General features: G+C 35.4%; 3 protein-coding genes across 11 annotated transcripts in view; all 3 read right to left on the bottom strand.

Moving 5' to 3' along the window:
• Nucleotides 1-60: 60 nt before the first annotated feature.
• Hrs (Hepatocyte growth factor regulated tyrosine kinase substrate) lies at nt 61-5,522 on the bottom strand. The gene is made up of 13 exons (XM_088202079.1): nt 5,380-5,522; nt 5,211-5,295; nt 4,990-5,093; nt 4,760-4,920; nt 4,436-4,551; nt 4,254-4,374; nt 4,063-4,194; nt 2,444-2,594; nt 2,225-2,367; nt 2,020-2,165; nt 1,835-1,961; nt 1,576-1,773; nt 61-1,514 (listed from the first exon to the last, which is right to left on the bottom strand). The coding sequence occupies exons 1-13, from the start codon at nt 5,414-5,416 to the stop codon at nt 477-479; spliced, it is 2,559 nt and encodes an 852-aa protein (XP_088058205.1). The 5' UTR covers nt 5,417-5,522; the 3' UTR covers nt 61-476.
• Nucleotides 5,523-7,731: 2,209 nt separating this feature from the next.
• Nucleotides 7,732-12,778, bottom strand: part of Irk2 (Inwardly rectifying potassium channel 2) — a 28,778-nt gene continuing 23,731 nt past the window's right edge. For 5 of the 9 annotated variants that reach the window (XM_088202120.1, XM_088202123.1, XM_088202125.1 and 2 more), the window contains 2 exons: nt 11,475-12,532; nt 7,732-8,303 (listed from right to left, as the gene is read on the bottom strand). In XM_088202120.1, coding sequence (XP_088058246.1) covers nt 8,107-8,303; nt 11,475-12,532 — 1,255 coding nt within the window. In that variant the 3' untranslated portion in view covers nt 7,732-8,106. Of the gene's footprint in view, nt 8,493-11,474; nt 12,533-12,778 lie in introns of all 9 variants that reach the window. The other 4 variants (XM_088202121.1, XM_088202127.1, XM_088202129.1 and 1 more) reach the window with 1 other exon arrangement.
• The window catches only part of LOC148226878 (G protein-activated inward rectifier potassium channel 3-like), a 61,296-nt gene continuing 60,910 nt past the window's right edge, over nt 12,393-12,778 (bottom strand). Inside the window, exon 10 of the mRNA XM_088202091.1 lies at nt 12,393-12,532. The gene's annotated coding sequence lies outside the window, so the exon portion shown is untranslated. The remainder of the gene's footprint in view (nt 12,533-12,778) is intronic.

The raw sequence follows: 12,778 nt of genomic DNA, 5'->3' as shown, positions 1-12,778 counted from the left end.
GGAATGTAGCAAATATTTGAAAACCGCATATTTTATTCGGCAAAAAAGAAAAGATAAATATTTTTATAGTAAATTTAATTTTTGATAAACATATTAACTATTGTTAACAAAGTACACTAAATGAGAAAAAATGTCATATTTATATGTAATATAAAATAATAAAATATTTACTTAAAACATTGCTATTAATTACATTTGATTATTAAATTTATAACACAAATGCACAGGCACAACTGTTAAACTAAGCTGAAAAATCATCCACCGTATACATACATATATTTTAGAGGCGATTATTTTAAATTTTAAAAAAGATTTTTTTTATTTATATAAATGATATATATTTATTAATAAGTTAAAAATCTTACTAATGAATTATAAAAAATTCTATATCTGCAGATACACGAACGATAAACATTGCTTCAGAATTCTAATAAGCAAAGTTAAAAGCAATAAGCTAAAAAAATAAATTGCATAGATTAATCAAACTTGATCAATTCTGCGGTGGAAGTCTCTTCGACTACGGGAATCGGAATCGGAGACTGCACAGTTTGAGGAGACGATGCCGTCACCGGTGGAGCTTGAGGAGTGACTATGTTAGGAGGCGGCGCCGAAGTGGGCGATCCGGGGCCCATTTGATTAACGATTCCAACTTTTGTGTCTGAACCGGCAGACGGTTGATTGTTGGGAGGCATGTGATTCGGATTCATTTTGTTCATTTGTCCGTTTTGCGGCATCTGATTCGGCATGTGGTTCATCGGTTGCGGTTGATGTCCGGGAGGAGGTCCCATTTGAGGATTCATATGATTCATATTTTGCATCATGTGCATCATCTGTCCGATCTCCGGATCCATATACATCATCGGGTGTCCTTTGGGATGCATCTGTTGAGGTGGCTGATTGGGCTGTTGATTCATCTGCGGCGGCATCTGTTGACCGTGTTGCGGACCCATCGGCGGACCGTGTTGAGGGAGCATCTGAGGTCCCATGTGTTGAGCTTGAGGACCCATATGAGCTGGTTGCTGCATGTTTTGCTGCGTCTGCGGCGGTTTATTCATCTGCTGCATGTGCGGCAATTGAGGTCCTTGGAGCTGGTTCATCTGAGGTAATTGACCCATTTGGGGACCGGGTTGGCGTTGCAGAGTACCCATTCCGGGCGGGTGCTGTCCGATTTGAGTGAGCTGCGGACCTGGCGGCATTCCGGGCACTTGCATGTTCATTGGCGGAAGATGTCCCACTTGCTGTAGTGGCATATTGGGCTGAGGAAGTTGATTTCCTTGCGGCCCTTGATTCGGAGGTCCCTGTCTCATCATATTGGGATTATCGCTGACCATCTGAGACTGCTGATGAAGACCGGGCATCATGCCCGGATAGCCTTGGCCGTAAGGCGGTTGAGGCTGTTGGTTTCCATGAAACTGATGCACCGGACTTCCTTGAATGTAAAAGTTTCCGGGCCCACCGATCATGTATTGGTGTTTTTGTTGTTCTTGACGCATTTGCATTTCTCTTTCTTGTTCCTATAATAACAAACGTATTAAAATCGCGATCGAATGCGGCTCAGCTAAACAAAGTGTATACCTGAACGCGTTGAAGAGCCAATTGACGCTGATACTGTAAATACTCTTGCTTCTTCTTCCGCATGACGTCCAACTTATGAGCCATTTGTAATTGACGTTGCAACTCGGCCTGTTCGGCAGCACGTCTCACTCTCTCCGCGTGTTCTTCGCGAAGAACATCCAATGCAGCTCTCGAATCTTTCACTTGCGTCAGCTTATCCTATAAATTCAATAAAACGATATACACATCTGCAACTTTTATAAAAAAAATTAATAAATACCTGCAGTCCTTCATAATGCACTCTATTATCGTCTTGCTGTTGAATGTAACGCAGCAGTCGAGAATGCATAGCCGTGAGATTCATGAACAGAGTCTGAACGGAGCTATCGTTAGCTATAGAGCGACCCCTAAACGAAATAGTAACATTAAAGATAATAAATAAAATCTACACATATTAGAACGTACCTTGAAGAGTTGCTCTTCATACGATTCACAAATATTTCTACTTGAGATTTGAGCGTCGATACAAACTCGTCCATTTCAGGATCGGACGAATTACCGTTCTCCAACTTCATCGACACTAACTTGTTGACCATCATTTCGGATATTCCCTGATGAATTAAATAAATTATAAAATGCATTCAAATTAAACTTTAAAAGAATTTAGTACCGAAACTGGAGCAGGTCCGGGAGAAGGCGTCGGTGCCGAAGGGGGATCCAACTGTAGCGGCGAAGGCTGTACGCGTTGTTCCCAATAATTACGGTCCAAATATCTCGACAGTTCGGCAGGAGGAGCAGAACTGGGTGGACTTCCTAAAAATATATTATACGTACATATGTAGATTTTATTATTTTTTAATTAATCAATTAAATTATGTAAAATAATAACCATGATGTTGAGTGGCAGCTGGAGACGTATGAGTTGAGATTGAACGCTGTTTCTCTTTTTCTTTTTGCTCAGCTTCAGATTGGCTCAAAGCAAGTGCGAGTTGAATCTCTTCTTCTTCTCGGAGTTCTTCAGCAGTTTTAGTCTTTGGCGTCTGTTAAAAATATGCATTATTTGTATTAAAGATATATGACATAGATCAGGGATTGGCACACTTTTCGGGGCGGAGAGAGAATGACTGGAGCACTAGATGATGAAAGTAGCTTGACATTAAATTACAAATTGATGTGATTAAGTGTCACATCCTTAAAAAAAGCTTGAAAAAGTAGGAGACAAAGCAAATTTAGATCCAATCTCATTAGTGTTTAGCTTCACTATGAATTCATCCCCTTTAGTGAAAACTGGTTGCAAGATGGTCACATGATAATTACAAATTGACGACGTTCCATAACAAGGCATCCTAAATTTATGATTATTAACCACTTCATAGGCGATTTTTTTTTACTTTAAAAAAACAAACATTTTTAAATTGTATTTCTTTGATGTTAACCCTTTGAGTAGTGAGTAAATTTATACACATTTATTAATTTGTTAGTATACACCGGGAAGTGAGTTCATTTAATGTATTTTTCCATAATTATTTGTTGTTATTTTATATTACATTTATGGTCAATTAAAAGAAAAAAATCATTGATTCTCAACGTTTAATTAATTTTATTTATTTTACTATTATACTTTCTAGTATTAGTGTTTTAATAATTTATTTTAACACTTTTATATTATTAGATTTCGTTAATTTATATCACATATTTTTTATATATTTATTTGACCATTGTAAATATATTTTTATATTTATTTATTTTATATTATATTATTTATTTTAGAATATGTCAATAATATAAAATTAATTTAGTCAAAAATTCATAGCAATTTGACTTCTGAGAAGTGATAATTGTTTTTGCGGCCTCCTATTGACCAAAATTCGGTTTGAATACATTTTGAAAAATACTCTCATATCAGAAGTCCATAGTATTATCGGTAAGGATATCTATCATATTTTTAAAACAAAGTGCAGATCAACTATAGAGCAATACGCGAGATGTGACCGATCATTCATACTAGGATGGTGATGGCACGATTTTATATTTTTATTTTAAGTGTTTGTCGAAATATATTTAAATCAAATTTGGTCATTAGGGGTGCAAAAAACAATTATCACTACTCAGAAGTCACAAATTCATGTCAAAAGCAATAAAATCGTGTCGGCGCTGTCGCAGTGGGAACGCTCGGTAACGAGCGTGAGCAAGAGTATAACGCCAAGTTCGATCCCACGTAAGTACGGAACTGTAGATAACGCCATAGTTTAAATTAAGCAAATTTAATAAGTCTTAATTGAATGTAAAGTATCTCAATAAAACAGGGAATTTGCACTTTATTAGTAAAATATCCCCGATTTTTACAATGCATGGGTAATTGTATCTATTCATATTAGTGTGCGTTTTTGGCAAACGAGCAGCATTTTAAGTAATTAACATATTATTTTTGTGATCTTTTCGCTATAATAACCAACACATTTTACTTATGAAATTTGATGACATTGGATTAACATAATTAAGACTTACTGATGCCTGATTTTCTGGCGATGCAGTAGAAGTAACATACGATGCGATCGTATCGACTGCATCCGTCTTTGCTGCAGCAGCGCCAGGGATCGGTTTATTGACTTTTTCCAAACAAGCGTCGCATACTCTGACCTAAAATTACAAAAATAATTATAAACGGTGTAAAGTGAAAATAGCAAATAAGAGAATACCTCTTTTTCAATGCCAAATTTGGGTAACGTGGTAGTTTTGGCACTACATTGCTGACAAAACACTTGACCGCAAGCTCGGCAGTGATGTTTTCTTTGCATTAACGAGAACGGAACTCGGCATCTATATAGAAAAAAATATGAATAATAATTCAATATGCTAGTAATGATTGTTAATTATTTACCTATGGCAAACGTCTCCATCGGACCACTCTGGAGCACTATCGGCAGCAAACATTGCGTCGGATTCTTTAAGAACTGGAAACTTGTATCCTTCGGCTTTCAAAATATTAACAGCGTCCTACAATCATATAAGTTAATTAGCCAAAATTTATTTACTTATTAATTTACAAACATGTATTATTATATTACTTTAATAAAAGGACCTGTCATTTTATTTATATTTTAATTACAAATCACGTTGGAACGCTTCCAAGTCAAAACATCGAGTAACATAATTCAATTAAAGGAATCAATACCGTCACAACATAAAGAAGCCGTATATATACCTGTACGGTTCTGTATTTGGATATGTTGCGGAAAGCGGACGCCCAAGCTTGCATCAACTCCAATATCTTGGTTCGGACGTTCTCGTGCGTCTGAGATTTCACGATCGCTCGGTAAGACTCGCAATTAGCAACGGAAGCGATTTCCTCGTGAACGCCTGAACCTGTTGTTCATAAAATGATATACATAAAATACAAATTGTATAAGACTATTGCGTTTTTAGATGGCGTACCACAGTTTTTAACTATACTCTCCAACACTAGCAGTGCAAACATGGCTTGGTGTGGATTGGGAGACGAGAGCTTCTTTTTAATGGCGGTGACTGCATATTTCGGTCTGAAAATTGAAATTAATTCGATAAGCGGTGTAATAGATAAACATGAGTCATACCCGAAAGTGCGTTGATCTTTAAGCGGACAAAGAGAGTTTAAATAACAGTCAAAAGCTACTCACGTGCAATCATTTTGCCTGATCAAGTCGCAAATTTGAAGGATCGAAGGCCAATCGGGGTCAAGTCGCAAGTTGCTCGTCGCCTTTTCTAAAATGAGATAAGAATGGAGTTTCGTCAGCGTCGGACAGAAACGGAACTAGTTCTCGAAGGTCTCTTCGATAGTTTTCTCACCCAAAAGTTTGTCAAAGTTGCTGTAAGTGCGAAACATTTTCTTCCCACAGATGGGACGGTGACAGCCCGAAGGATGCCCACAATGACAGCTCACAAGACGGAGATGTCAGTGTTGCCAGCGACGAGAATATTTTTATCGAGTCATAAAAATATTATACCTTTCCTATATATGAAACACTTTAAAATGTATTTATATCACTTATTATTAGATTAAATTGATATAAATATATTTTACCACTGACTGGCCAACTTTTGCCTTCTCCCTGAAATAAAATAAAACGACATCCCTGAATCTAAACCAGAAATTCTCAGATTATTGCTAATAAAAATCCAAAGAAAATCAATCTTGAATCTATTCCGAAAATATTTTTTATAATATGTCTTTTAATTTATCTGGCAGGTACTAGTAAAATTATATGATTATAACTTCTCCATGCGTAGTAATATATACATTTTCATACTTATCATTATTTATTTACATGAAACATATAAATGCTACAGTGAATGTGTATTTTTCAGTGAGGCTATATTATCACCTGTAGATATATATTTCTACTAGCAAAAATATAATGTAACTGATAGGCGCTAGTGAAATTATATGGTGTTCTAAAGTGCCTATGAATGGAAACTCAATTTGCCAGTTGCGAAACATACCTTTGCTGTTCAAACCCGAACCTAACCTATACGAATTAACCAAAACGAATTTGATTAAAAACTAAAATCAGGTTTAGAACTTTCATCCAAAATACAAACTAAGCCATCATAACTCTCAGGGGAAAATAAGCGGAATAAGAAAAACAGACAGACGTCGCATTTCGCATGTTGCTCCATAGTTTGTCTGCACTTCGAAATTACACAATGTTTAAAAATATGATAGCTATCCTAAGCGATAATACTAGGTACTTTTGATATGAGAGTATTATAAAGAGAACCAATTACAAAAAATATGTATTTAAAATACTTACAAATAATGAACACATGTTAAGAATAAAAACATGACCAGCAGTCTTGCTTGAACTATATGTCTTTCACGTCAATCTTTGATTTCGTGCTAAAAATAATCGGTTATCATGCGCATATAGCGCTCACCGTTGACTGTTACAGTCCGGCCTTCATCGCTTTTAAAAAAAGTAAGGCCCAATGACGTCGTAGGACCACAATGAGTACCAAAAAATCACTTTTTGGACATGTAATGGTCTCTCGTTTATCACATGTGGATTTTACTTACCCCATATGCGGCAATTTTGCTTATTAACATACCTTCTGAATTTTATATGGATGTAGGTTTAAATCCAGATGCAAAATGCGCAAAGGGAGCCATACGAAAAGCTTCAAGCTGTGAACGCCGACGAATCGACAATTCCGGATCTTCGGCCACACTTTCATTTACAGCAGTAATTTTCTCAGCTAATGCACAAGCCTTATCTTATCTTTAACGCTTCTAGTCTTTTCATTTTTTTTCTCTACACTGCGAATTGTTCGCTCAGCAGGACTATAAAATCTGCACAGTTCGTGCAGAATTGTTATTTCTGTAAAACAATTGAAGAATTTTAGCGCGTTGAGCGGTGACTAAGCGATACATTTCGTAAGTGTGTTGTTGCAAACTAACATTTAATACGCGTGATTATTGTCAGCTGTCTGATTTATTGTGCTGCCAACATTGAAAACTCAAATTGGATCATCCTGTACAAAAAAGGTTTTAGCAATCGACTAATCTGTTCATTGTAAGAATCTTTTTGGGAGCACTTGACCTGCCGATGTGTACGTCTTAATTACGTAATATTGGTTAAAAGGTATTTTTGGTATTATATATTTGATATATGTTTTTATATATAACTTGCCAAAAAATGATATGATGTTTATGACTTTATTACGTAATAATAAGATTATCATGCCTGTGCTTCAATTTGTCTGAAAGTAAAATTTGTGAAGTAAAATAAACATTTGATATTTTGAACATGCATGGTTATTGACAGCTGTCTGATTTATAATGCTGAATTGGATCATCCTGTACATTTCATGTATGTTTGAGTTTACATGTAGTATATGTATGAAATTAAATAAACTAATATGAGTAAAAGCTGTGTTGTTCAGATTTGTAATAAGTAAATTTATGTATGTTAATATTATAATTTTTTATACGTCACATCCAGATGGTATGTAATATTATTTAAATGAAACATATCATTAGGATGTTTTGCGTTTTATGTATTAAGGTTCATGACAGAATTGAATAAATGTATTCTTTCTCAGAACAGAAAAAAAAATTTCACGTCCTCAATAATTTGATTTTTATCTTATCTCATCAATTAACAATAACAACACCAGTATTAGTAAAATAATAATAGTGTATCGGATAAAATCTTTATTCGAATAATTAAAATAACTTATGGCATACATATTTACAATATACGTTTATATTTTTACATAATATCATACATAATGCATGTAAACGTATAATAACATAATCGTGACATTAATTATTTAAGTCGTTTACAATTTTCGTCATTATTGCACACATTTAATAAAACAAAGGCACTAACCAAACATTGCTAATATTCATAATCAATTTTTTAAACAATATTAATTTTGGTCCCAAAAAAGCATCGTTAAGCGACCATAACAATTCATACAAATATAAATAACTAATTAGACTAATATCGAATATCGACAGTTTATTTTCTAATTGGGGTAAACGAAACAGGACGCTCTCCTTAATCACTTTTGTCATTCACTACATTCGTCGTGTTTAACACCGACATAACCCTCAGGGTGTGTTGTCTCGCAGCCCCCTTCGTTCGTCATCCGAGTCTCGTCCACTTCTTCGTATATTTCGGTCTTAAATGGGATTTCCTCTCCAGTATTGTCATCGGAGGCTATGGCGCACTCTTCGCAAGATCTCGCCGGAGGCGGCGCTAGAAAATCTATCGAAAATTTTCGTTTTATTGCCATGATGGGGTTACCCATGGGTTGATGGAATGCTTGATTATTTTTATTGTTATTATTATTATTAATTGTTATCTAATGGATTGAAGTTGTGTAGACTGGTGATGATCAGACGGTGATGGCCGTCTCGAGCGGCGGCGGACGCAACGACAATGTTTCCCCATGATCTATACACATACACAAAGCGGTTAAGCAATCTATATCGGTTGATATATATGTAAAGGGTTTGAATAGGTTATATACAACACAAAACGAGAGGGTCTGCCGTAAAATGTAATTTAAAAAAATGCACAAAATGAACAAGTTCCTCATAGCTAACATCGTTGAACAGATCAACGCATAATGCCAGCGTGATAAGATGGATGACTACTGCCATATGCGAGCTGGAAAATTGAAATTCCATGAATATGAACAAGCTGAAAAATCTATGACTTTTTTTATAGCACCCTTCAGTAATTTAAATAAATGCCTGGCAATGTTTGGCAGTTCGCTGTGTTCTTATAGAACACAGCAAACCAGAACCAAAAGCTCTTAAGTAATAAAAAAACTTCTCTGGCAATAAAGTTCTGGAAAGCGACACGACATTATACCTTCAATGTTGAAAGGTAAATAATTTTCAGTCCATCTTCACAGAAAATCCATTAATCGTTTGGATGTATAAAACAACGGGTATCTATCCTGAAAATATTTTTTTATAATAAGTCATTTCACTGACATCATATCTGAATACATTTTCATTAGAAGATTTATGTTTTTACCAGTGAAAATATAATTTATCTGCATGTTCCAGTAAAATTATATGAATTCAACTTTTCCATATGTAATAATATTTATATTTACATACTTATTACTATATATTTACATGAGATGTGTACATGTTACAGTGATAGTATATTATTCAGTAAAGTTACATTTTCACTAATGAAGTCAAAATACATTTTCACCAGTAAATATATATTTATACTAAGAATAATATAATTTACTTGATAGGCGCTAGTGGAATTATACGCTCTATGAAACTCAATTTGACAGTTGCGAAACGTCCATTTGCTGTTCAAACCCAAACCTAACCTAATGAAAGTTCCAAAATTAATTGTAGCTTTAGTTATTTTATTAGGTTAGGTCCAAAATATATACTAAGCCAACTCATCTCTCAGAAAATAAGCGGTTTAAATATGCTTCAATTGCTTGTCACTTATTGTTAGTCGTAAAAATGTTATAAAAGTCTTTATATGAACGCTAGATAACCGAGCGTTTCCACTGCGATGACGACGACATGATTTTATTACTTTTGACATAGATATATAAACAGGGAATCCCTTAAATTTATGTCCTTTAATTAAATACTATGAACTGGCTAACTTTTGGCTCCCCCCCTCTAGAAAAAGTTTAAATAACGTCCCTGTTCAGAAAGAGTCGCTACAACTCACGAGACTGACACTTTGAATAACCAAATTAAGTAATCAGAAACTTCGGCAAACTTTGTCAAAAACTTTTTCAAAATCCAGGAAGATTAGAATCATTCAGCAGTGGTGAGGGTAGATAAGGAGAAAATGGATAGCCTTCAAAATTTATTACGTAGTGACGTGTTTTATATTAACACAAAAAATAAATAAATGAGCTTTGAGCTCAGAAGAATAAATATTGAAAAGTTGTTTTATTTAGATGCAAATTCATATGCTCAAATAATCGAAACTTAGGTGTCAAAGACGTCACTAGTGTTATAAAACAAGACTCGAACAGCACGTCAACATCGAGGCAGTCAATCTTGAAAGACGGCTGAAGAGGACTAAGTCCTTCGAACTGATCTAGTTATCATTACTGAAATTCATTTAGTGATTGTGTAATGTAAAACATAAAACTTTTGGACGCCATTGAGTGAACATAGTGTTTAAAGCATAAATTATTAAACGTTGAGTGAAAACAATTGTTGGTCGTGTAGACCAGTTCTAATGTTATATAAAAAAAATTAGATGAAATAATTTTTACCAATTTTTTTAAATGAATTCACCACAAACGCTGCAACAGCATACATGAACAAGGAAACTGTTTTGCATTTCTTGCATAAGCACCGGAAGCTTCTGAACGTATAGAAATACTACCTTATACAAAGCCTTATTGAGAGCAAAGTAGAGGCTAAAAAATGCCTGGGTAGGAAGATTCTATCGTGGCTACTGCTTGAAATCGAAAGCTTTCGAAACATTCGCGCACAAGTAAGAATAAGGCACCAAAAAAAGAAGAAGTTTTATCTAAATTTGTATGCACTATTTCATATATTTTTTTAAATACTGTTTAAATTTTTGCGGGAGGGTAAGGCTGACTGTTTTTACTTCAAAATATATACCATTTTCTTATCAGAATTTAACAAAGCTTTCTGAATATATTTAAGACATCCAATGACTCAATCCATAAAATATATAAAAAGCATGTTTATAAATACATGTATTGCAAATTTGTTCAATGTTTAATCATTTTATGATGTTATCGAATAATAGATTAATAAAGCCTCCACAGGGTCGCATAAAAGTAAGGAGCTAATAAAACATACAACAGAAAAGCGATAGTATTAAGAATTGTATTATATATGTACGTATATATTATATAGATATTATCAATTATCTTGCCACTAATATATGAACGTTTGTATGCTGCGATATAACAATAAAAATCATTTAAAAAGAACTGCCATTTTATTTGCAAAAAATTTCATAGCAATGAGTGTGTATTAAAGTTTTGTATCAATACACATCTCAAAAACATTATCAAATACTTTCTAATGCTATTGAATATATATATATATATATATATATATATATATATATATATATATATATTTAATTTTGACTAAATATACATGGGACAGACTCCTCTTGTTTCACATACCACACCAATGAGAAAATACATAAAAACCTTCACCAATTAGAAAGACAAGAAAGGTGTGAAAATGGATGATATTTTTGTCTTATTATTTTGACTCGATTTTATAAGAAAAATATATTTTGCATGTGTGTTTTATATACGGATTAAGAAAATACAGTAGCACCGTTTAATATAATTATCAAGATCCAACAATATGCTAAGTTCCAATTGAATATTCGAGTGATCTCATACTTTAACGTGAATTGAATGATATTTCTCATTATACTGACCGACGTTTCTGTAATCGTCGCTGGCTTTGTAAAACTCGGCTAGTTCCTTTCCGGAACAGAGAGGAGTGTCCACTTGGGTCGTTTCGTTAAACTTCGAATAGTCCACCTCGTATCCCTGGCGGTCCTTGTTGTAGGAGACCATGGGGTCGAACCTGTGACCCCATAGCACTTCGGAGGCTATGTAACTGGATCTGGCTTGGGTCGACTGTCCGGTGGACTCTATCGTGCCTTCCAGGATGACCACTATTTCAAAACGATCTTGGAGCATATCGCTAGCCGTGTAGGCGTAAAGAGGGCTGTCGTTGTTTATCTTATGAACTACTGTCAAAGGCCAAATGAAGAATAGGTCAGCATCGCAGCCGTCGGCCGAAACACCCAGTTCGGTTTGATACTGATTAAGGCACTCTCCTTCTTTGGTCATCTTCGATCTGATGAGCTGCGCTCTGATGCTAGCCCCTATGATGTGTGATTTTCTCATGTCTCCCACTCTAAACATCAAGCATAGCTCTCCGTCTCTCTGGCATATCACAGCATATTTTGAAAACAGCAGAGTTTGGCTTCTGTGCTTGGGTCTCGTCATTTTAGCGAAGACGATGCCGACCATGAAAGCTTGCATCATAACTCCGAATATGCTTTGGATGCACATCACGAATATGGCTTCTGGACACTCTTCGGTCGTGAGACGCGAACCGTATCCGATCGTGTGCTGGGTTTCTATGCTGAATAAGAAGCAAGAGCTATACGAGTAGATGTTGGCCATGCAAGGCTTCCAGTTGGCTTCTTCTTGATTGGGAGGAAGGTGCGCGGGTTCCAAGTCTCCGTGGGTGAAGGCGATGAGCCACCAGATGACCGCGAAAGCCAACCAAGATAAGATGAAGCTGAGCGTGAACACTATGAGAGTCCAACGCCATTGCGTATCCACTAAGGTCGTGAAGATATCCTGAAGGAAGCGCAGTCGTCTTTGCGATATGCGGGACTTGAGAACGTTACAATCGCCATTCTTGAGCACTGCTCGTCGTCTCACCTTGCGCGCTCCGTGCCGGTGTTGTGCTCGACTTCTGAAAAGAACATCACGCGAGACATTAGCACCTTTTTATGATGAAAATAACGCCGCGATGACTAAGAGCGTCAATAACACCGGAACGATTAATAATGTGTATGTAACCAGCTTCTCAATGCAAACGCGCTTTTTCACAGTCGGTTATCGCCAGTTTCAGGAAACCGGTTGCTAACTCAAAAACATGTTTTTGTTACGAAAAGACAGGTCTGTGACGATTCGTTATTTTTTGTATAAAAAATATATT

This window comes from Plectrocnemia conspersa, unplaced genomic scaffold, assembly GCF_051122295.1.
Source record: "Plectrocnemia conspersa isolate PC_06_02 unplaced genomic scaffold, ASM5112229v1 ptg000013l, whole genome shotgun sequence".
NCBI classification, from domain to species: domain Eukaryota; kingdom Metazoa; phylum Arthropoda; class Insecta; order Trichoptera; family Polycentropodidae; genus Plectrocnemia; species Plectrocnemia conspersa.
Note: the sequence above shows the minus strand (reverse complement) of the source record. Positions and strands in the feature narration are given on the sequence as shown.

What these genes read in the sequence shown, in the direction of transcription:
- Hrs (XM_088202079.1), bottom strand. Translation starts at nt 5,416, where the DNA reads ATGTTTCGCACTTACAGCAACTTTGACAAACTTTTGG. An exon ending in ATCAGGCAAAATGATTGCAC is followed by an intron (nt 5,094 to 5,210) that starts GTGAGTAGCTTT and finishes TTCAATTTTCAG; the next exon opens with ACCGAAATATGCAGTCACCG. An exon ending in TGCATTATGAAGGACTGCAG is followed by an intron (nt 1,774 to 1,834) that starts GTATTTATTAAT and finishes TTGAATTTATAG; the next exon opens with GATAAGCTGACGCAAGTGAA.